Source organism: Saimiri boliviensis, chromosome 7 (assembly GCF_048565385.1).
Source record: "Saimiri boliviensis isolate mSaiBol1 chromosome 7, mSaiBol1.pri, whole genome shotgun sequence".
NCBI lineage: Eukaryota > Metazoa > Chordata > Mammalia > Primates > Cebidae > Saimiri > Saimiri boliviensis.
The window spans coordinates 100,909,886-100,935,720 of NC_133455.1; the positions used below are offsets into that span (position 1 = coordinate 100,909,886).

General features: G+C 39.2%; 1 protein-coding gene across 5 annotated transcripts in view; it reads right to left on the bottom strand.

Annotated features, from left to right (window-relative positions):
* Positions 1-20,849: 20,849 nt before the first annotated feature.
* LOC101035445 (C-type lectin domain containing 6A) overlaps positions 20,850-25,835 on the bottom strand; it is a 74,188-nt gene continuing 69,202 nt past the window's right edge. For 4 of the 5 annotated variants that reach the window (XM_074403121.1, XM_074403119.1, XM_074403124.1 and 1 more), the window contains 4 exons: positions 25,569-25,679; positions 24,686-24,837; positions 23,512-23,627; positions 20,852-22,726 (listed from right to left, as the gene is read on the bottom strand). In XM_074403121.1, coding sequence (XP_074259222.1) covers positions 22,579-22,726; positions 23,512-23,627; positions 24,686-24,837; positions 25,569-25,679 — 527 coding nt within the window. In that variant the 3' untranslated portion in view covers positions 20,852-22,578. Of the gene's footprint in view, positions 22,727-23,511; positions 23,628-24,685; positions 24,838-25,568; positions 25,680-25,835 lie in introns of all 5 variants that reach the window. The other variant, XM_074403122.1, reaches the window with a different exon arrangement.

Genomic DNA, 25,835 nt, shown 5'->3' on the forward strand with positions numbered 1-25,835 from the left:
CCAGGTCCACCCATCCCTGGGATTTCCTTTGCTCTGCCTTATTTTCAATGGACAGAATGGATCTCACCAGAATTGGCATCTATTGCTCAGCTTGGACCAGAGTGCAATAGCCAAATTCTTCATAGAGATCATTCATCTCCACGCTTTCCTGTCTCAAGCCCATTCATTACTTTTTAACTTTTATTTCAGGTTTCAGGAGTACATGTGAAGGTTTTTTATATAGGTAAACTTGTATCATGGAGGTTTGTTGTAGAGATTATTTCATCACCCCAGAATTAAGCCCAGTACGCGATATTTTTTTTTCTGCTCCTCTCCCTCCGCCTACCTTCCGCCCTCAAGTAGACCCCGTGTCTGTTATTCCTTTCTTTGTGTTTATAAGTGCTCGTCATTTAGCCCCCACTTATAAATGAAGACATGCAGTATTTGGTTTTACATTCCTGTTTGATAAGGATGATCATCTCCAGTTCCAAAAGACACACTCTCCTCCTTTTTTATGGCTGCATAGTATTTAATGGTGTCAACACATTTTCTCTATCCAATCTATTATCGACTCGCATTTAGGTTGATTCCATGTCTTTGCTATTGTGAATAGTGCTGCAATGAACATTCATGTGCATGTGTCTTCATGGTAGAATGATTTATATTCCTCTAAGCATATATCCAGTAATAGCCGATTCATTTATTGTGTAAAATTCTACCAATACTCATGACGTTATTCAAGAGTGCATCAATAATATGGCAGCTTTCATAACTATGTTTTTTGTACAAAGTGCCAGGAGGAGATCCTCAAAATTCAATCATTGGGAGTCACGTGTAATCACTGAATGAGAAAATTCAGCTGGATAAGTGAATATAACACATCGGCTTTCTTTACAAAACTATTTTTCTTAAGCATTGTGACAAACTGGTTTTGAAATCAACACACCTTTAAGCCAAACATCATTTAACCTAAAAGTAACTTTAAACATACTTTCAACTTTCTGATTCCCTTTTTAAAATCATGAACATCAATAAGATGTTGAAAGACTTTTTTTTCTTATTGTTGTTCTTCGGTGTTTTCTTAAAGGTGTTTTCTTTAAGTTTTATTTCTAGATTTAAAGTCATATGGAAATATTATTCTATATTATTTCTCCATGTATATTTAGAATTTAAGTTTATAGTCAAATTTATAAAATTTGATTTGTCTTTACAGTTTGTCAAGAAAAGAAAGACTTGCTAAGGGTATAGTGGTTAAAGATTATCGGAACGTAAGTTATCTATTAGGAAAGTTATTTTTTGTGAAGTAGATCATCCAATTGAAATTGTTTTAAAATATGATATTTTATAGGTGTAGTTACACAAACACTTTACCACCTTACACACCAGAAAACCCAAAAGTTTTCAAAGAATAAAAGATTAATTAATGATACATATTCTTTTCTTAAAATATACTTTAAGTTCTGGGGTACATGTGCAGAGCATGCAGGTTTGTTACATAGGTATATGCATGTGCCCTGGTGGTTTGCTGCACCCATCAACCCGTCATCTACATGAGGTGTTTCTCCTGATGCTAACCTGCCGTTTCCTCCTACCACCTGACAGGCCCTGTCGTGTGATGTGTCCCTCCCTGTGTCCATGTGTTCTGATTGTTAACTCCCGCTTACAAGTGAGAACATGCAGTGTTCGGCTTTCTGTTTTCGTGTTATTTTGCTAAGAATGATGGTTTCCAGCTTCATTCATGTCCCTGCAAATGACATGAACTCATCCGCTTTTATGGCTGCATAGTATTCCATGGTGTATATGTGCCACATTTTCTTTATCCGGTCTATCATTGATGGGCTTTTGGGTTGGTTGCAAGTCTTTGCTATTGTAAACAGTGCCACAATAAACAGACGTGTGCATGTGTCTTTATAGTTGGATGATTTACAGTCCTTTAAGTATACACCCAGTAATGAGATTGCTGGGTCAAATGGAATTTCTGGTTCTAGATCCTTGAGGAATCACCATACTGTCTTCCACAGTGGTTGAACAATAATACATATTTTTAAGAGCATATTACTTAAATGAACCAGTTTTAAGATTTCTACTACTATTTGGGTCCCTAATTTTTTTAAAGAAAAATTACTCTACTATTTTTTTGTAAAAATGATACATGTTCATTACCAAAAATTCCTACAGAGCACAATTATAGAAAGATGAAAATTTTTAAGGTTCCAATTCCAAGTTGCCGTAATAATTATCATGAACGTCACTCCAGAAAGCTTTTTGTGACTTTAATGGGGTGCAGGAAATGCTACCTCAAATTATGACATCTTGGGAGTTGAGAAAACAGCAAAGCAGGAAGTCCACTCTCATCTTCCCCTTGCCCTTCTTACCAGAAGCAGGTCATAGCGTCTAGGAAGGTCATCTCTGACCGTCTCCCTCCTTTCTCCTCTGAACACTCCTGTGACAGGTGTCCTGCTCCATGTCCAAAAGTAACGAATGTCACACAGGGAAGCCAAGAAGAACCTGAAGAAACAGGACTTGCTAAGTTTCCTCAAGTTATTATCATTAGATCATATTGCTTTTTGTCTAACCATGTTTTTTTAAATAACTATCCACTTCTTGAGACTTAGCACAAAATTTATATAGATTTCTCTGTTTTTTGAGTATTCATTTCTGAAGGCTCCCATGTTATGTAAAACTTATATTAAATACATCAGGCCAGGCACAGTGGCTCACACCTGTAATCCCAGCACTTTGGGAGGCCGAGGTGGATGGATCGATCACAAGGTCAGGAGTTTGAGACCAGCCTGGCCAACATGGTGAAACCCCGTCTCCACTCAAGATACAAAAAATTAGCTGGGCATGGTTTCACGCACCTGTAATCCCAGATACTCGGGAGGCTGAGGCAGCAGAATCACTTGAATCCAGGAGGTGGAGATTGTGCCACTGCACATCAGCCTGGGTGAGAGGGCAGGACTCCATCTCAATAAATAAATAAATAACTACCTCTGTATGGTTTTCTCTTGTTAATCTGTTTTTTGGTATAGGGGCCTCAGCCATGCACCTTGAAATTGGTGAGAAAAAGATACTACTTTTTCTCCCCTACAACTTCAAGGGAGTTAGATGAAAAGATGGAAAAACAAAGAGCAAAAAACCACAAATACACACACACACACACACACACACACACACACACTCACAGGCGTGTACGCATTGACATACTTTTAGAAAGGAATCATACAACAGATAATACTTTAAATTTTTAAATTTTATTTTGGTTTCAATCGACAATTGTACATATTTGTGGGATACAGTGTGATGTTTCAATACATGTGTATGCTGTGTAATGATCAAATCAGGGCAATTAGCACATCTATCACCTCAAACATTAAAAAAATTCAAGTGAAAATAAAGAAATACTGAGTTCAAGAATTTTGTAGTCTTTAGAGATTATCACAGAAAGTTGTTTCCCAGAAGGTCCCACTGAAGTAAAAAACAAAACAAACAAAAAATTATAAATGATCAACAATTAAGTCAAATGTTTTTGCTCTTCTTTTCTCAATCCTCTTTTCTGCCTTTCCCTTTCCTATGGTGACTCCTAAAATCATTGTCAGGTGGGAGGAGCAGAACAAGCTAGTCTTTATATACACATATAAAGTGTATATGCGGGAGAGAGAGAGGGCTGCATGACTACCCCTCAAGGAGTTAGATCCCAGACGGTGTAAACGAGAGATTGTGGGGGAAGGAGGAGGGAGTAAGAGCCCCAGTGGGTTCAGCCAGGCATCCTGTGGGGGTTGAACTGCACCACAGTCTCAAAACCTGAGCTAGAGTGAGGAAGACACCCACACGTGGGGGTGGTTGAGCACAGATGTCTGAGCCCAAGCAAAAGAATTGCCTCGGAGGACCAGAGGGCACTGGGCAGGGTGAGATGGATGTCCACACAGGTCGCTCAGCACAGGATGGGGAAGTAGAGCCTCAGCCGGTCAGCATACGTGTCTTGCAACCAACTTTAAAATTTTGCACAGTTGACTCTTGGGTATCTTAGAGTTTCATTGCCATTGTAAGTGTAATATTTATTTCTATATTTTACAGAGTATTATATTATTGTTGATTCTCGTATAATGATAATTTACCCAGACTTTCACTTTCCTAATTTTTTTAAACATTTTGTGTGTACATTCCCTTTTATTTTCTGTGTAGATAATTACACCGTCTAAAAAACTGAGCTATCCAGCATAGTAGCCACCAGCCACAGCAGCCTATTAAGCACTATACTAATTGAGATATTCTGGAAGTGTAAAATACACACTAGTTTTTGACAACTTAATTTGAAAAAGGAATGTAAAATATGTCACTAAGAATTTTATATGGATTACATGTTACAATGATAATATTCTAGATATATTTATTTAAGTAAAATAAGTGATTAGAATTAGATTCACTGGTTTGGGCTCTCTCTTTCTCTCGATATAGTTATTGGAAAATGTAAACATATGTAGCTCACATTTTTGCCTTCCACTATATTGCCTTTGGAGAGTTCTGGTCTAGAAATAATGATAGTTGTAGGTTTTTAAAATTCCCTTCCAGTTCATTTGGTCATATTGAGCTGGCTAAGAATGCCAATGTATTGTTGCATAAAGTGGCTATAGTTTTGTTCTTAAAGAAAATGCTTCCAATGGCTTACCATTAAATATAATAGTTTCTACGGGTTTTGGGTAGACACCCTGCAAAAAGTTACTTTCATTTCTTATTTGTTAAATGTTTTAACACTAAGTGGTTTATTGATTTTACTAGATGATGCTTAAGCATCTCTTTTTAAATGTTGATAAGATTAATTGCATTAATAGATTTGCACACTATATACATATATGCATATTGTTTGAAGAACCAAATTCTTCTAGAGGATTGTAATTAAAAATAGCTGTTTCCTACCCACTTCTGATTCCCACGCCTGAGCGGCAATCGTATTCAACTCTTTAGATGTTTCTCTTCTATTGAGTTCCATGTTTCCATTTCTATCAAAGAGTTTGTACTATAATTCCTTTCTTCAGTTTTAGATAATTTCTATGAACACCACACTAATGAAAACAAGAACAGTGTTCTTTCTCTCTTTTCCATCCCCCTGCTATCACTATATGACCTTTTATTTTAAAATCAATATTCAACATTTATGTTAGTATGAATGTATACATATTATTCATATCTGGACCATATACTGTATTATTATTACACATTCTTAAATACATTTTGCTTTTTATGGAGTTAATATTGACATCTTTTATGTTTTTAGAGAAAGGATCTCACTCTATCACCCAGGCTGGGGTACAGTGGCACAATCATGGCTTCGTTGGAGCCTTGACCTCCCGGGCTCAAGCAATCCTCCCATCTCAGCCTCCCAAGTAGTTAGGACTACAGATGCACACTACCATCCAGAGTTATTTTTTATAAATTTATTTTTTGTAGAGACAGGGTCTCACTATGTCGCCCAGGCTGGTCTCAAACTCCTAGCCTCAAATAATCCTCCCACCTTGGCCTCCCAAAGTGCTGGGATTATAGGCTTGAGCAACCACACTGGGCCCATTTTTAAAAAATATATATTTATCTAGTTTTCTACATACTCACAATTCATCTTTTAACTCTCCAGAAATGTGTATCACCTCTCAATTCATTCAAATACCTATCCCATAATTTTGTAGGAAAAAAAATCTTTCTTGGAAAATGTCCTTCCTTTCCCAGTCTGAACCGAGATTCTCTGGTGGTTTGCTTCACACCCATTATTTTGTTAAGTTTTATTTAAAAATATTTTCTAATTTTTTCTTTTTTTTTTAATGATACTTTAAGTTCTGGGGTACATGTGCAGATCTTGCAGGATTGTTACATAGGTATACACCTGCCATGGTGGTTTGCTGCCTCCATCTTCCCTTCACCTACATTAGATATTTCTCCTAATGCTATCCCTCCCCACCCCCTGCTATCGTTCCCCTAGTCCCCCACCCCTCAACAGACCCCAATGTGTGATGCTCCCCTCCTCATGTCCATGTGTTCTCATTGTTCAACATCCACTTATGAGTGACAACATGCAGCGTTTGGTTTTCTGTTCTTGTGTCAGTTTGCTGATAATGATAGTTTCCAGATTCATCCATGTCCCTGCAAAGGACATGAACTCGTCCTTTTTTATGGCTGCATAGTATTCCACGGTGTATATGTGTCATATTTTCTTTATCCAGTCTATCCTTGAAGGGCATTTGGGTTGGTTCCAAGTCTTTGCTATTGTAAACAGTGCCGCACTGAACATATGTGTGCATTGTCTTTATAATAGAACTATTTATAATCCTTTGGGTATATACTTAGTAAAAGGATTGCTGGGTCAAATGATATTTTTATTTCTAGATCCTTGAGGAATTGCCACACTGTCTTCCACAATGGTGGAACTAATTTACACTCCCACCAACAGTGTAAAAGTGTTCCTATTTCTCCACATCCTCTCCAGCATCTGTTATCTCCAGATTTCTTAATGATCGCCATTGTAACTGGTGTGAGATGGTATCTCAATGTGGTTTTGATTTGCATTTCTCTAATGACCAGTGATGATGAGCATTTTTTCATATGTTTGTTGGCCTCATGTATGTCTTCTTTTGAAAAGTGCCTGTTCATATCCTTTGCCCACTTTTGGATGGGTTGGTTTGTTTGTTTCTTGTAAATCTGTTTTAGTTCTTTGTAGATTCTTGGTATTAGCCCTTTGTCAGATGGGTATATTGCAAAAAATTGTTCCCATTCTGTTGGTTGCCGGTTCACTCTATGATTATTTCTTTTGCTGTACAATTAGAATTTGAGATCTAAGTTTAATTAGATCTATTTTGGCTTTTGTTGCCATTGCTTTGGCATTTTAGTCATGAAGTCCTTGCTCATGCCAATGTCCTGAATGGTTTTGCCTAGGTTTTCTTCTAGTGTTTTTATGGTATTAGGTCTTATGTTTACATCTTTAATCCATCTAGAGTTAATTTTTGTATAAGGTGTAAGGAATGGGTCCAGTTTCAGCTTTCTGCACATAGTTAGCCAGTTTTCCCAACACCATTTATTAAACAGGGAATCCTTTCCCTATTGCTTGTTTTTGTCAGGTTTGTCAAAGATCAGATGGGTATAGGTGGGGGGTATTCTTTCTGAGGTCTTTGTTCTGTTCCACTGATTTATATCTCTATTTTGGTACCAGTACCATGCTGTTTTGATTACTGTAGCCTTATAGTATAGTTTGAAGTCAAGTACATGATACCTCCAGCTCTGTTCTTTTTGCTTAGGATTGTCTTAGCTATGCGGGCTCTTTTTCAGTTCCATATGAAGTTTAAGGTGTTTTCTTCCAGTTCTCTGAAGAAGGTCAATGGTAGCTTGATGGGGATAGCATTGAATCTATAAATTCCTTTGGGCAGTATGGCCATTTTCACAATGTTTATTCTTCCTCACCATGAGCATGGAATGTTTTCCATCTGTTTGTGTCCTCTCTTATTTCCTTGAGCAGTGGTTTGTAATTCTCCTTGAAGAGGTCCTCCACATCCTTTATTAGTTGTATTCCTAGGTATTTTATTTTATTTTATTGTACTTTAGGTTCTGGGGTACATGTGAAGATCATGCAGGATTGTTGCATAGGTACATATATGGCAAGGTGGTTTGCTGCCTCCATCCCCCCACCACATATACCTGGCATGTCTCCCCCACATTATCCCTCCCCACCCTATCCCCCACTGTCCTTCCCCTAGCCCCCACAACATACCCCAATATGTGATGCTCCCCTCCCTGTGTCCATGTGTTCTAATTATTCAATACCCATCTACGAGTGAGAACATGCAGTGTTTGATTTTCTGTTCTTGTGTCAGTTTGCTGAGAATGATGGTTTCAGATTTATCCATGTCCTTACAAAGGGCATGAACTCATCGGTTTTTATGGCTGTGTAGCATTCCATGGTGTATATGTGCCACATTTGTTTGTCCATTCTATCATTGATGGGCATTTGGGTTAGTTCCAGGTCTTTGGTCTTTGCTATTGTAAACAGTGCCATGATGAACATATGTGTGCATGTGTCTTTATAATAGAATGATTTATAGTCCTTCGGGTATATACCCATTAATGGGATTGCTGGGTCAAATGGAATTTCTATTTCTAGATCCTTGAGGAATCGTCACACTGTCTTACAAAATGGTTGAACTAATTTGCACTCCCACCAATAGTGTAAAAGTGTTCCTATTTTTCCACATCCTTTCCAGCATCTGTTGTCTCCAGATTTTTTTTAATGATCACCATTCTAACTGGCGTGAGTGATATCTCAATGTGGTGTTGATTTGCATTTCTCTAATGACCAGTGATGATGAGCATTTTTTCATATGTTTGTTGGCCTCATATATGCCTTCTTTTGAACGGTGTCTGTTCATATCCTTTGCCCACTTTTGGATGGGTTTGGTTTTTTTTTCTTGTAAATCTGTTTTAGTTCTTTTTAGATTCTGGATATTAGCCCTTTGTCAGATGGGTAGATTGCAAAATTTTTTTCCCATTCTGTTGGTTGCCAGTTCACTCTAATGATTGTTTCTTTTGCTGTACAGAAGCTCTGCAGTTTAATTAGATCCCATTTGTCTATTTTGGCTTTTGCTGCCAATGCTTTTGATGTTTTAGTCATGAAGTCCTTGCCTATGCCTATGTCCTGAATGGTTTTGCCTAGGTTTTCTTCTAGGGTTTTTATGGTGTTAGGTCTTATGTTTAAATCCTTAATCCATCTGGATTTAATTTTAGTGTAAGGTGTCAGGAAGAGTTCAGTTTCTGCTTTCTGCACATTGCTAGCCAATTTTCCCAACACCATTTATTAAACAGAAATCCTTTCCCCATTGCTTGTTTTTGTCAGTTTTGTCAATGATCAGATGGTTGTAGATCTGTGGTGTTGCTTCTGAGGCTTCTGTTCTGTTTCATTGTTCTATGCCTCTGCTTTGGTAACAGTACCATGCTGTTTTGATTACTGTAGCCTTGTAGTATAGTTTGAAGTCAGGCAGCATGAGTTCCGCAGCTCTGTTTTTTTTGCTTAGGATTGTCTTAGCTATGCTGGCTCTCTTTTGGTTCCATATGAAGTTTAAGGTGGTTTTTTCCAGTTCTGTGAAGGTCATTGGTAGCTTGATGGGGATAGCATTGAATCTATAAATTACTTTGGGCAGTTTAGCCATTTTCACAATATTGCTTCTTCCTAATCATGAGCATGGAATGTGTTCCCATCTGTTTGTGTCCTCTCTTATTTCCTTGAGAAGTGATTTGTAGTTCTCCTTGAAGAGGTCCTTTACATCCTTTGTTAGTTGTGTTCCAAGGTATTTTATTCTCTTTGCAGCAATTGTTAATGGGAGTTCACTCAAGATTTGGCTCTCTGTTTGTCTGTTATTGGTGTATAGGAATGCTTGTGATTTTTGCAGATTGATTTTGTATCCTGAGACTTTGCTAAAGTTGCTTATCATTTTCAGGAGATTTGGGGCTGAGATGATGGGGTCTACTAAATATACAATCATGTCGTCTGGAAATAGAGACAATTTGATGTCCAGTTTTTCTAATTGAATTCTCTTTATATCCTTTTCTTGCCCTATTGCTCTGGCTAGAACTTGCAATACTATGTTCAATAGAAATGGTGAGATTGGGCACCCTCGTCTAGTGCCCAAAGTTCTCAAAGGGAATGCTTCCAGTGTTTGCCCATTCAGTATGATATTGGCTGTGGGTTTGTCATAAATAATTTTTAGATACTTCTATTGATACCTAGTTTATTGAGAGTTTTTAGCATAAAGTGCTGTTGAATTTTGTCAAAGGCTTTCTCTGCGTCTATTGAATTATCATGTGGTTTTTGTCTTTTGTTCTGCTTATGTGATGGATTAAATTTATAGATTTGTGCATGTTGAACCAGCCTTGCATCCCCAGGATGAAGACTACTTGAATGTGATGGATAATCCTTTTGATGTACTGTTGCTTTTGGTTTGCCAGTATTTTATTGAAGATTTTTGCATCCATGTTCATCATGGATATCAGCCTGAAATTTTGTCTTTTAGTTGTGTCTCTGCCATGTTTTGGTATCAGGATGATGTTGGTGTCATAAAATGAGTTAGAGAGGATTCTCTTTTTTGAATTATTTGGAATAGTTTTAGAAGGAATGGTACCAGCTTCTCGTAGTACATTTCATAGAATTCGGCTTCACATGGCTGTGAACCCATCTGTACCTGGCCTTTTTTTGGTTGGTAGACTGTTAATTGCTGCCTCAACTTCAGACGTTGTTATTAGTCTATTCAGGGATTCAACTTCTTGCTGGTTTAGTCTTGGGAGGGTGTAAGTGTCCAGGAATTAATCCATTTCTTCTTGATTTATTAGTTTACATGCATAGAGTTGTTTATACTAATCTCTGATGGTAGTTTGTATTTCTGTGGAATTGGTGGTGATATCCCCTTTATCGTTTTTTATTGCATCGAATTGATTCTTCTCTCTTTTCTTTTTTATTAGTCTGACTAGTGGGCTCTCTATTTTGTTGATCTTTTTGAAATACCAACTCCTGGATTTATTGATTTTTTGAAGGGTTTTTTGTGTCTCTATCTCCTTCAGTTTTGCTCTGATCTTAGTTATTTCTTGTTTTCTGCTAGCTTTTTAATTTGTTTGCTCATTCTCCTCTAGTTCTTTTAATTGTGACGATTTGGTATCAATTTTAGAAATTTCCTTGCATTTCATGTAGACTTCTGGTGCTATAAATTTCCCTCTAGACACTGCTTTAAATGTGTCCCAGAGATTCTGGTACATTGTGTCTTCATTCTCATTGGTTTCAAAGAATATCTTTATTTCTGCCTTCATTTCCTTATTTTTCCCATAGTGATTCAAGAGCAGGTTGTTCAGTTTCCATGTAGTTGTACGGTTTTGAGTGAGTTTCTTAGTCCTGAGTTCTAATTTGATTGCACAGTGGTCTGAGAGACTGGTTGTTATGATTTCTGTTCTTTTTTTCATTTGCTGCAGAGTGATTTACTTCTAATTATGTGGTCAATTTTAGAGTAAGTGTGATGTGGTGCTGAGAAGAATGTATAATTTGTGGTTTGGGGTGGAGAGTTCTATAGATGACTGTTAAGTCTGCTTGGTCCACATCTGAGTTCAAGTCCTGGATATCCTTGTTAATTTTCTATCTCATTGATCTATCTAATATTGACAGTGGAGTGTTAAAGTCTCCTAATATTATTATGCGGAAATCTAAGTCTCTTCATAGGTCTTTAAAAACTTGCTCTACATATCTGGGTGCTCCTGTATTGGGTGCGTATATATTTAGGATAGTTAGCTCTTCTTGTTGCATTGATCCCTTTACCATTATGTAACGTCCCTCTTTGTCTCTTTTGATCTTTGTTGGCTTAAAGTTTGTTTTATCAGAGACTAGGATTGTAACCACTCCTTTTTTTTCTCTGTCAATTCTCTTGGTAAGTCTTCCTCCATCTCTTTATTTTGAGTCTATGTGTGTCTTTGCACATGAGATGGGTCTCCTGAATACAACACACCGATGGAGCTTAACTTTTTATCCAATTTACCAGTCTGTGTCTTTTGATGGGGCTATTTAGCCCATTTACATTTAAGGTTAATATGTTATGTGTGAATTTTATACTGCCATTTTGATGCTAGCTGGTTGTTTTGTCCATTAGTTAACGCAGTTTCTTCATTGTGTTGCTGGTCTTTACCATTTGGTATATTTTTGGAGTGGCTGGTACTGGTTGTTCTTTGCATGTTTAGTGCTTCTTTCAGGAGCTCTAGTAAGGCAGGCCTGGTGGTGAAATATCTCAGCAATTGCTTGTTCATAAAGGATTTTATTTCACCTTCACTTATGAAACCTAGTTTGGCTGAATATGAAATTCTGGTTTGAAAGTTCTTTTGTTAATCGATGTTGAATATTGGCCCCCACTTTCTTCTAACTTGTAGGATTTCTGTGGAGAGATCCGCTGTGAGTCTGATGGGCTTCTCTTTGTGGGTAACTTGACCTTTCCCTCTGGCTGCCCTTAGCATTTTTTTCTTCATTTCAACCCTAGTGAATCTGGCTATTATGTACCTGGGGGTTGCTCTTCTTGAGGAATATCTTTGTGGCATTCTTTGTATTTCCTAGATTTGAATGTTGGCCTGCCTTGCTAGGTTAGGAAGTTCTAGATAATATCCTGAAGAGTGTTTTCCAGCTTGGATTCATTATCCCCATCACATTCAGGCACACTGATGAAATGTAGATTAGGTCTTTTCACATAATCCCATATTTCTTGGAGGTTTTGTTCATTTCTTTTTACTCTTTTTTCTCTACTCTTGCCTTCTTGCTTTATTTCATTGAGTTGATCTTCAATATCTGATATCCTTTCTTCTGCTTGTTTGATTTGACTATTGAAACTTGTGTATGCTTTGCAAAGTTCTCTTGCTGTGTTTTTCAGCTCTATCAAGTCATTTATGTTCTTCTCTAAGTTGGTTATTTTAGTTAGCATTTCATCTAACCTTTTTTTTAAGGTTCTTAGTTTCTTTGCATTCAGTTAGAATATGTTCCTTTAGCTCAGAGAAGTTTGTTATTACCCACTTTCTTCTGAAGCCTGCTTCTGTCAATTCGTCAAATTTATTCCCTATCTGGTTTTGTCCCCTTGCTGGTGCGGAGTTGTGATTCCTTGGAGGAGGAGAGGCATTCTGGTTTTTGGTGTTTTCATCCTTTTTGCAACAGGTTTCTTCCCATCTTTGTGGATTTATCTGCCTTTGGTCTTTGAAGTTGGTGATTTTTGAATGGGGTCCCTGAGTGAATGTCCTTTTTGTTGATGTTGAGGCTATTTCCTTCTGGGTTTTACTTTTCCTCCTAGCAGGCCCATCTGCTGCAGGACTGCTGGAGGTCCACTCCAGACTCCACTTGCCTGGAAATCGCCTGTGGGGGGTGCAGAACTGCAAGGATTGCCCCTGTTCCTTCCTCTGGTAGCTTTGTCCCAGAAGGGTACTAGCCAGATGTCCGCCAGAGCTCTCCTAATGTGAAGTGAGTCTTTAGATATATAGGGGTCAGGGAGCTGCTTGAGGAGGCAGACTCTCCCTTGTCAGAGCTCAAGTGCTGTGCTGTGAACTCCACTGATCCCTTCAGAGCTGCCTGGCAGGGACATTTAAGACTGCTGCAGCAGAACTCACAACCACTCCTTTTCCCAGGTGCTCTGTCTTGGGAGGGTGTGGCTTTATTTAAAAGTCCCTGACAGGCTGCTGCTACCTTTTTTCTGAGATGCTCTGCCCAGAGGGATTGTTAAACTGCTACAGGCTTCCCCCAGCTGCTGTGTAAATTTCTTTGTGCTTTTGTTTGCACAGGTACGGTTAGAGCTGCCTTGGTAATGGCAGACACCCCTCTCCCCAAGAAGCTCCATAATCCAGGGTGGATCTCAAACTGCTGTGCTGGCTGTGAAAATTCCAAGCCAGTGGGCTTCAGTTTGCTGGTCTCTGTGGGGGTGGGACTCACAGAGCCAGATCACCTGGCTCCCCACCTTCAGCCCCTTTTCTCTCAAGTGTATGGGCAACTCTGTCTCACAGGCACTCCAGGCACCAGTCAAAATGGCTGCTTGGATTTGTGCAGGGAATGCATGGCACCAGCTGAATTGGCCATCCAGATTTGCCCTAGAAACCCTCTGCACCTGTCAGCATGCGGGATCTCCTGGTCTGTGGGCTGCAAGGACCACAGGAGAAGTACAGCATCAGAACAGGAACTCTGGAGTGGCTGAACATCCTGATGGTCTCTGTTGGGTAGGAGGGAGTGCCCTCCAGCCCGTTGCACTTCCTGGTTGAGGCAGTGCCTCACCCGGCCTCGATTTGCCCTCCTTGGGCTATACCTACTGTCCAACCAGTCCCATTGAGATTAACGTGGTACTTCGGTTGCAAATGCAAAGATCACTTGCCTTCTGCATTACTCTTGCTGGAAACTGCTCCAGAGAATTTGGCCATCTAGGTTGAAGTCCGATATTTTGTGATTTTAAGGATATTTCAAATTATGATGCAAAAATACATATAAACACTATTCATTTATAAGAATAAGATATAAAACAATTCCAAACTACGTTGTTTTTGTTTTTATTTTTTGAGACAGAGTCTTGCTCTGTCACCCAGGCTGGAGTACAGTGGTGCAATCTTGGCTCACTGCAGCCTCTGCCTCCTGGATTCAAGCAGTTCTCCTGTCTCAGGCTCCTGAGTAACTTGGATTACAGACAATGGCTACCATGCTTGGGTAATTTTTGTATTTTTAGTAGAGACAGGGTTTCACCATGTTGGCCAGGAAGGTCTTGATCTCCTGGCCTCATGATCCATCCACCTCAGCCTTCCAAAGTGCTAGGATTTACAGGCGTGAGCCACTGCACCCAGCCCCAAACTATATTGTTAAATAAAAAATGCAAATGTTTAAGAATATTCAGATTACATTTCTATTCATATTTAAAATGTAGAATATCTATACATGTTTATATAGCATATAACATACATATGTAATTATGTTTATTATATATAGTACATACATAGTTTATATATATGTATATATGTATGTACTACATATAATAAACATATATATAAGTACACATATAGTATAACCATTTATAGAAATGTAAATAAGAAATTGATAATCATAATTACTCTAAGAGGCATTTCAGTAACTGGAGTTCAGGGTAGAAAATTTATTTATCTTATGCTTTTACTAATTTTTTTTACTATTTGCTTTTTTAAAACACTTAAATTACTGTTTCAAAAATAAAAACACCATCAGAAATTTTTAAGAATTTTAAGCTTCAGGCCGGGCGCGGTGGCTCAAGCCTGTAATCCCAGCACTTTGGGAGGCCGAGGCGGGCGGATCACAAGGTCAAGAGATCGAGACCATCCTGGTCAACATGGTGAAACCCCGTCTCTACTAAAAATACAAAAAATTAGCTGGGCATGGCGGTGCGTGCCTGTAATCCCAGCTACTCAAGAGGCTGAGGCAGGAGAATTGCCTGAATCCAGGAGGCGGAGGTTGCGGTGAGCCGAGATCGCACCATTGCACTCCAGCCTGGGTAACAAGAGCAAAACTCCGTCTCAAAAAAAAAAAAAAAAAAATTTAAGCTTCTAGGACTACCATAATATACTAAAATAATGAGAACCTATTTTTATGAAACCGCTGTCTTTACCTTGAAGAGATTGTCATGAAGTGCCATGAGAGTTAGAATAGACTGAAAGAGATTGTGGATATGTATTAGTTTATTTTCTGTTGCTTATAACAAGATATCTGAGACTGGTAATTTATAAAGAAAAGAGGCCAGGTGCAGTGGCTCATGCCTGTAATCTCAGTACTTTGGGAGGTCGAGGATGGCAGATCATGAGGTCAGGAGTTCAAGACCAGCCTAACCACCATGATGAAACCCCTCTCTACTAAAAATACAAAAAAATAACCCCAGCGTGGTGGCACACACTTGTAATCCCAGCTACTCAGGAGACCGAGGCAGGAGAATCGCTTGAACCAAGGGGGCAGAGGTTGCAGTGAGCCAAGATTGCATCACTGCACTCCAGCCTGGGTGACAGATTAAACTCCGTCTAAAAAAAAGAAACAAATTTATTTCTCATAATTATGGAGGCTGAGAAGTTCAAGGTCACAGAACCATATCTGGTGAGGGCCTTCTTGCTGGCAGGGACTCTCTCTAAAGAGTCTGGAGGTGGTACAGGATATCACACGGTGCCTGCCCGTACTAACTGCTAGCTCAGGTCTCTGTAATGCCACCAGTTTTCTGCCTATGATAGCCCATTAAGACATCAACCCATGAATCCACTATTCCATGACTGGGAGTTAATTTATTCATGAAGATAGAACCTTCATGATCCAATCACCTCTTAAAGGTCCCATCTCTCAGGAGGGGCCAAAATGGCCAATGAGAAGCAGTGGTGTTTGGAGGCTCCCATGGAAAACAAAACAAAACAAATATTAAAAATGAGTGACTCCTTCACCAGCAACCAAGGTATCCAGGCTGTCTCATCATAATTGACTGAAAGTCTGGTGTGACCCATGCAGAGAATAAAGAGCAGTGTGGTACAGTGGCCCACCTGAGAGCCACATGGGGAAGGGTAACCCTCTCCCACCGGCCACTGGAGTCAGTGAGTGAACACACTACCCAGCCAGGGAAACTGTGCTTTTTCCACGGAACTATGTAACCCAGGGATTGGAAGATCCCACTCGCAAACTCACGCCATGGATGCCTGTCATCCCAACCCTGGAACCGTGATTCTTACAGGCTCTCAGCTGGAATCCGCCTAAGCTTACAGAACTTCAGGAAGAGGGGCAATCAGCAATGGCTGTGGCTGCCTGCTAAGCAGTTTGAGCTCCTTGAGGGAGGAGCAGCAGTCAGGACTGGGACTCACAACTACCTAACACGCAAAGCTCCCTGGGTGGGGGAAGGGCGGCACCCATTTCTGTAGCTCCAGGCTGCACTTTTTCCCTGCTGGAGCCAGGGAGGCTGGACAGCTTGGTCCCAAGACTTGTCCTCACAGCCCAACACTCTGGCTGTGAAAGTCTGTGCCCAGAGTGCCTCTTCAGGCTGAACCTTGATCCATCCTTTCTCAGCGGGCAGGGCTTCCCTGAAGGATCTCCGATAACTCCAGCCAGAGGCTCAGGAACAGAATTTGGATTTCCCTAGGCCTGAGCCCCTTGGGGGAGGGGTGGCTACAGTCTCTGCAGACCAGTAGACTTAGCCTCTCCTCCTGGTAGTTCTCAGGAATCTGGGCAGCCCAGATGAATGGGTTTCCCCCCAGCAAAACACAACCTTCACCAAGGGACAAGGTACTTCATTAATCAGGTCCTGCTTCCTGTGCCACCCAAATGGGAGAGACCCTCCAACAGGTACTGTCAGACACCCGATATAGAAGCAATCCTCCTGGCATCAGGTTGGTGCTCCTTGAAGTCAGAGGTCCCAGAAGAAGGAGCAAGCACCCATCTTTGCTGCTCCCCAGCCTCCCTGAGTGATATCTCCAGGCATGGGAGTGAATCCGATGAATAGAGCTTGAAGTGAAACCCAGCAAACTGCAGCAGCCCTACAGAAGAGGGACCTGACAGTTGAAAGAAAAACAAATAAGCAGAAAGTGACAACAACAGCATCAACAACAACAAAAAGAGCCCTACAAAAACCCCACTCGAGTGTCAGCAGCCTCAAAGACTGAAACTAGACAAACTCACAAAGATGAAAAGGAATCAATGAAAAAACGCTGAAAACCCAAAAGGCCAGAGTGCCTCTTCTTCTCCTCCAAATGACTGCAACATCTCTCCATCAACAGTGCAGAACTGAACGGAGGATCAGATGGATAAATTGACAGAAAAAGGCTTCAGAAGATGGGTGATAAGAAACTACAATAAGCTAAGACAGCATGTTCTAATCCAATGGAAAAAAGCTAAGAATCTTGATAAACGATTAGAGGAATTGCTAATTAGAATAACTAGTTTAGAGAGGAAGATAAATGACCTGCTGGAGCTGAAAAACACAGCGTGAAAACTTGATGAAGCATAAAGTATCAACAGCCAGATAGACCAAGCGGGGAAAAAAAAACAGAGTTTGAAGACCACCTTACTAACATAAGACATGCAGACAAGAATAGAGAAAAAAAGAATGAAAAGAAATACAGCCTCCAAGAAATATGAGACTTCGTAAAAAGACCAAACCTGGCCAGGCGTGGCATCTCAAGCCTGTAATCCCAGCACTTTGGGAGGCCGAGGCAGGTGGATCACGAGGTCGGGAGATCAAGACCATCCTGGTCAACATGGTGAAACCCTGTCTTTACTAAAAATACAAAAAATTAGCTGGGCATCGTGGTACATGCCTGTAATCCCAGCTACTCAGGAGGCTGAGGCAGGAGAATTGCCTGAAACCAGGAGGCGGAGGTTGCAGTGAGCTGAGATCGCGCCATTGCACTCCAGCCTGGGTAACAAGAGCGAAACTCCGTCTCAAAAAAAAAAAAAAAGACCAAACCTACAATTGATTGGATTATCAGAAGGAGATAGGGAGAATGGAAACAAGCTGGAAAACACACATCCAAATATTATCCAGGAAAACTTTCCCAACTTAGCAAGACAAGCCAACATTCAAATTCAGGAAATACAGAGAACACCATTAAGATACTCCACAAGAAAATCAACCCCAAGACACATAATCACCATATTCTCCAAGGTCAAAATGAAGGAAAAACACACAGGCTCAAAGTAAAGGGATGGAGGAAAATTTTCCAAGCGAACGAAAAGCAAAAAAAAACTGGGTTTGCAATCTTAGTCTCTGACAAAATGGACTTTAAACCAACAAAGGTCAAAAAAGACAAAGAAAGGCTTTACATAATCATAAAGGGAACCATTAAACAAGAGATAACTATTCTAAATACATATATGCACCCAGTACAGGAGCCCCTAGATTCATAAAACAAGTTCTTAGAGACCTACAAAGAGACTTAGACTCCCACACAATAATAGTGGGAGACTTTAACATCCCACTGTTGGTATTCAACAGATCAATAAGACAGAAAATTAAAAACGATATCTAGTACTTGAACTCAGCTCTGGATCAAGTGGACCTAGTAGACGTCTATAGAACTCTCTACTCCAAATCAACAGAATATACATTCTGCTTAGTGTCACATGGCACTTATCCTAAAATTGGCCACATAATTGGAAGTAAAACACTCCTCAGCAAATGAGAAAGAGCTGAAATCATAGCAGTCTCTCAGACCACAGTGCAATTAAATTAGAACTCAGGATTAAGAAACTTACTCAAAACCACACAATTTCATGGAAATTGAACAACCAGCTCCTGAGTGTCTCCTGGGAAAATAGTGAAATTAAGGCAGAAATCAGAAAGTTCTTTGAAACCACTGAGAACAAAGAGAAAATGTACCAGAATCTCCGGGACATGGCTAAAGCAGTGTTAAGAGGGAAATTTATAGCACTAAACGTCCACATCAGAAAGCTGGAAAGAGCCTAAATTGGCACTCTAACATCACAACTGAAAGAACTAGAGAGGCAACATAGGCATAGGCAAGGACTTCATGACTAAAACACCAAACGCAATGGCAGCAAAAGCCAAAATAGACAAATGGGACCTAATTAAACTTAAGAGTTTCTGTACATCAAAAGAAACAATCATTAGAGTGAACCAGCAACCAACAAAATGGGGGAAAACATCTTTGCAATCTACCCATCTGACAAAGGCCGAATATCCAGAATCTACAAAGAACTAAAACAGATTTACAAGAAACAAACAAACCCGTTCAAAAGTGGGCAGAGGATATAAACAGACACTTTTCAAAAGAAGACATTTATGAGGCCAACAAACACATGAAAAAGTGCTCATCATCACTGGTCATCAGAGAAATACAAATCAAAACCACAATCAGATACCATCTCACGCCAGTTAGAATGGCGATCATTAAAAAATCTGGAGACAACAGATGCTGGAGAGGATGTGAAGAAAAAGGAACACTTTTACACTATTGGTAGGAGTGTAAATTAGTTCAACCATTGTGGAAGATAGTGTGGCAATTCCTCAAGGATCTAGAAATAGAAATTCCATTTGACCCAGCAATCCCATTACTGGGTATGTACCCAAAGGACTATAAATTGTTCTATTATAAAGACACATACACACATATGTTTGTTGTGGCACTGTTTATGATATCAAAGACCTGGAACCAACCCAAATGCCCATCAATGATAGACTGGACAAAGAAAATGTGGCACATATACACCATGGAATACTATGCAGCCATAAAAAACAACTTCGTGTCCTTTGTAGAGACATGGATGAATCTAGAAACCATCATTCTCAGCAAACTGACACAAGAACACAAAACCAAACACTGCATGTTTTCATTCATAGGTGGGTGATGAACAATGAGAACACTTGGGCACAGGGAAGGGAACAACACTCACTGGGCTAGGTGACGGGGGGGTGGAGGGGAGGGGAGAGGAGAGATAGCAGGGAGGGACTGGGAGGATGGGGAGGGATAACACTGGGAGAAATGCCTGATGTAGGCAATGGGGGGGGGGTATGGAGACAGCAAACAACCATGGCGTGTGTGTACCTATGCAACAATTCTGCAGGATGCAGGACGTGCACATGTACTCCAGAGCCCAAAGTACAATAAAAAGAAAGTAAAAAAAAAAAAAAAAAAATTTAAAAAAATCAGGGGACAACAGATGCTAGCAAGGCTATGGAGAACCAGGAACACTTTTACACGGTTGGTGTGAGTGTAAATTAGTTCAACCGTGGTGGAAGACAGTGTGGCTATTCCTCAAGGATCTAGGACGAGAAATATCATTTGACCCAGCAATCCCATTACTGGGTACCTACCCAAAGGTATATAAATCAACATAAGGACACATGCACACATATGTTTACTGCAGCACTGTTCACAATAGCAAAGATACGGAACCCACGCAAATGCCCATCGATGATAGACTGGATAAAGAAAATGTGGTACACATACACCATGGAATACTATGCAGCCATAAAAAGGCATGAGATCATGAGCTTTGCAAGTCCATGGATGAAGCGGGAAGCCATTCTCCTCAACAAACTAACACAAGACCAGAAAACCAGATACCGCATGTTCTCTCATTAGTGGGAGTTGAACATTGAGAAAACATGGACACAGAGAGGGGAACAACACGCACCAGGGCCTGTTGTGGGGTTGGGGGTGAGGGGAGGGGACATAGAAGGTGGCAGCAAACCACCATGGCACACATATACCTATGTAACAAACCTGCACGTTCTGCATATGTAGCCCATTTTTGTTCTTGTTTTAGAAGAAACAAAGAAAATTGTTACTTTAATAAAAAAAAAAAAAGCCCCACCTTTCAATACTGCCACATTTGGGATTATGTTTCAATATGGGTTTTGGAGGGGCCATTCAAACCACAGCAGGGTGGAAACAGGGTGACCAATCCAAAGGTCAGTGCAATAATGTAGGCGAGCAGGGTGGTAGGTTGGCCCATAGTGGTAGCGGCAGAGGTAATAAAAGGCGATCAGCATTGGGAGAAATAGATCAGAGATACAGGCATAGATGAATAAAATCACAAGGAGATCACATTTTATTGACAACTGAGTCGCTACCTATCTATAGTTTTCTACAAACTAAAAATGGATAATATTAACTATACAAAGCCCATTAGCATTTACATAAAGTTACTTCAGCAAGTTTTGTAGGTTTCATGCTAGGTAATTTAGTGAATATGGCAAACACAATCAAAGTTATTCAGCACCATTTCAGCTAAAAGTATCAGATTTTAACACAGTTACACACACACCACCACCACCACCACCACACATAATCAAACACCAATATTTCAAACCCAAAAGATCAACAACTAATTTACAAAATAAATACTATTTTTTAAAGTAGTAGTAGGAAAGTTAGGTTAAAAAGCCATTGCTTGGAGTTTTCCAGCTTAGATCCAGGAAAAATTAACAAATTGAGACTTTTAAGAAAGACCACCATATTTTATTAAAGTTGGTTGTGACTGCCCTTCATAATTAATACTACATGCATCAGAAAAGCATAATTTCTGGCTGTCAGAACAACGACTTCCTTGCTAGTTTAAATTATAGCTATACAGCTCTGAAGAAACATTAAAAATTTGTATAAATGGGTTGAAAACATGATTTTCTATTCAAATTCAAAATGCAAACGAATACAACGTTACTTCAAATAATTAAGAAATTGTATCCAGTCGTTAGCTAAGTAATGAGGCCAAGTCATTCCCAGTAACTTCCTGTGATACCAAAGGGAATGCATTTTATCTCTAATGAAACACAGCTGGGTCTGTCATGAAATAGCAATGTGAAGGTGAGCCCTTTGGCTTCCAAGGGATTTTATTTCTTCTGCTACAGAATTGAAGGACTTTGTTTAAGGTGTCTTACAAAGAATTCCTGCTTTGCAAAGACATGTTGGGTGGAGTAAGAAGTAAACTTTTTAAAAGGCATTTGGACTTTTTTCTAACTGTACAATACCATAATTCAGAACTATTCCACACTGTCGTTCTGGAAAAATTTTGCTCATAGAATGCAAATATAATGACTGATATTAAAGAGTCTGCAAATGAAGCATTGAACAATAAAAAAAATGTGGTTTAAAAATCTTTAAAGTATCTGTAACATTTGTGTTAAAAATGATGCACCACTACCAGTTAGAATATCCCACCTTTGAATTTTAAGAGCTAAGAATCTGAGCAGGGGAAAAATGACGAGGAGATTGCATCATTCAAGTCATTCTTCTAACTGCATTCAGCGACACCAATTGAAGAATAAACACCTTGAAATACTACTAAGAAAGCAAAGAAAGATTATTCCTTCCATCAAACACCATACGAAAACCACATTATCTACACACACACACACACACACACACACAGAGAGAGAGAGAGAGAGAGAGAGAGAGAGAGAGAAAGAGAGAGAGAAAGAGAGTCATGAATGAATCAAACCGAATAAAAAAGACCATCATGACTAAAAACGCTCTATGACCCAGCATGTTTTCTGTGTTCCAATGATGCATGTACATTCTGCTCTGTTCTAATTGGTTCTTTTCTCTCCATCACAAGCACCGCTTTGTGGGTTTCTAGTTGAAGGTGGTTCCAGGTATTTTACAAATCCTACTTGCTTCAGAGGTACAAGGAACATCATTCCAGGCCCATTTATCTTGTTTATAAACAAGAACAACACAGTTTTCTCCCTGATTGTTGTTGGGTTCGTTCTCATGCCAGAATCTGAAAGAAAAACAACATAGAGAGATATCTATGTATATATAGATAATGTAGATTATAGATGTAGATTAGATATAGATATATTAGGAGACAATTCAGAGAAATGTCCCTAGTGAACAGTTTAGACCTGCACTAACACTACAGTCACTAGACACCTGTAGCTACTGAGCACCTGAAATTTTGCTTCTCTGAATTGAAATGTGCTTTAAGTCTTAAGGGCACACTGTATTTTGAAGAGTTAGTACCAATAAAGAATGTCAAACATCTCAGTAATAATTATATATTGATTTCATGTTGAGATGGTAAGATTTGGATATACTGGGTTACATACATCATTAATACATTAATAAAATACATTTTACTTGCTTCTTTTTACTTTCTCAATATGGCTACCAAAAAATTTTAAATTGCACATGTGGTTTTTCATTATATTTTTACTAAACAATATTGGCTTCAAGAAAAAAAGCTGACAAGATTTTAATTCTAATTCAAAGACAATCTTTATTGCTTATATTGTTTATTTAAATGTCAAGCCTAAAACAATTTTTATATCACTTCCACGCTATTCATTCTTTCATTATTGACATTGTACAAATAAGAATACTGACAATTTCATGGAAATCACAGAAACATTCTGGAGCTGGGACATAGCATATGGAGATTACTCAGCCTACAGTGTCTCTCCTAACATTTTTATATCAATGTACTCCACTTCAAAATGGATGTTTCTTGCTACCATCTTCTAACCTTTGCTCATAAATCCCCTTAGCCCCACTCAATATACTCACACTATGCGTGGGTTAAATGGCATCTGGTCCACCCAGCGCCACTGACCTTCGGTGTTCTCATTTCTAAGTCCAAGGAAATAGGAAAACCGTCTATCCAAAAATTGAATAATAAAGTTCTGCATAAAAATAGAAATTTTAATATATTTGCATGAGTCCGGTGATGGCTATTATGTTGGAAAAAGAGGAAAGATGTCAACTAGTTAAGTGGTTAAGCACAAAAGCTCTGGCATCAGGTAGATCTGTTTTCAAATCCTGCTTTTAGTTTAATTTCTTCAGTCTCACCAAACCCCAGTGCTTTTTATCTTCAGAAGGGACAGCTCCAAATACTTCATAGACTTACTATGAAGATTAAGTGAGGTCATACTTACAACCCTTTTAGCACAATGCTTAATAGCATTAGAAGTTTAAGGAGGTGGTGTTTTTAATATCACCCTCTTTAATTGTGTGCATATTTCATTAAATTCCATTTTATTCAGAATCACTGAACCTATAGATTGTAAAGCTATGGAAACGAACTCCTTGAGGAAACTATTCATCAAGAAAAAGTTAGGATCTGAATCATGGTACCTAAGTGGAAACATATTATACGAGGAAATAAATTTCAGGCTTTAAAGAATTTACCCTAATATTTCTTTACTTATTGTTAGATCCATTATCTTGGAACTATTTTTCCTATGCTTTATCCTGAGAAGCTAGTTCAGTCCTGATTAGCCATTCATTTATTCACCTACTAACCAAACATTTATCAAGACCTATCCAGTATGCTTCACACTGCACAGGGCATTGGAAATGCAAAGGTGAGTAGAGCCTGATTCCAGCTCTCCACATAGGAGGAGTCACTGGAAGAGATCGAGCAGTAAACACAGTTAGAGTGGAGTGGAGTAAATGCCATAATCTCATTGTGCACAAAGCCCCACAGAAGTACCCCCTACTTAGAAAAGGGAGGGGTAGAATGCAGAAGGTAGTTAGGATAGCTTTCTGGAGAAGAAAACATATGAATCTAATATAGAAAGACCAAGAGAAGTTGGCCATAAGGCGAAACATTGAAGAGGAAGAAAGGGCTTTCCAGGCAGATGGAGCAGATGAAAACAGAGGCATTGCAACAGAGAAATTCGTCTTTCTCCACGAAGAGATTCAAACCAGCAGAGAAACTGATGCGATCCTCCCAACACACCTGCTCAGCTTCCGTGCTGATGGTCATCAGATGGGCCCGCATCCCTGAACAGTTCCTTTCACTCTCAGCCCACGTCTTGTTGTCAGTAAGAGGAAAATAGCAGTTGGACTGGAAGGCTCTCCAGCCAACAGGACAACAGCTCCAGGTGCTCCCTCAGGTGAAAATTCAAACGGAAATTGGTAACGAAAGAACATTTCATCTGTAACAGATTACATAACTATTCTACTACCGAATACTCAATTTATATTTGTGAGAATAATATCAACATTACCAAAATTATTCTGTCCTGCCAAAAGATCCTAAAAATTGCATTCCTAAATATCTTATAAACATAAGTATTGGAAACCACATAATGACTATGAGAAAGTTATAAAACATTCTCTTAGAAAGCATGAATATTTTTCAATGTTCCCACATCTGTTGACTTTCATATTTAAAGTGTTTCCATTACAAAACTTTTGCAGGATATTTTACTTAAAGGGGGTAAAGAACCTATGAAACCTCAGGCACTCTTCCATTCTCCCAAATGAGATGACAAATTCTACAATAATACAAGAAATAAACACATGTCCGCAAAGCTATATATGCTAGGAGGAACCTGTCTTTATGATATATCTGAATCAAGGAAAAATTCAATTTGATTAATGTTACATTTTGGATGTCAAAAAGAACCCATCAATCTGTTACGCCATATTCTCCAGTTCTTAACTGATGACAGTAATGAGAAATAATTCTATCTTAATATATTGTTAGGTACTCCTATGCCAAGTTCTCCTCTTATGCTATTTTAATCCTTCCTGGTTCACTATTGACATTCCTTAAGTCAAATTATGAATTTCAATGAAAATGGAAATTAAAGGAGAAATTCTCTTATGTTCTCTACCTTCAGCACTTTTCAGCTCTGATTTCTCTTTGATGCAAGTGAGCTTTGCATGGTGCTCTAACATGTTCACTCCTGTGCCTCTCTTACAGCGTGAAAAGTTGTGATGAGTCACTGTTAAAGATAAAAGCAAGTTAGGTTCCTTTTTCTATATAAGCGCTAATTAGGGAAATAGGGGCTGACCTCCCTAACCTTTCTCATATCCTAGTAGTTAAGGCCCTCATATTCTCTTTTCTTTCTATACAGCTTGTTTGTTTCAGCTCCAGGTGA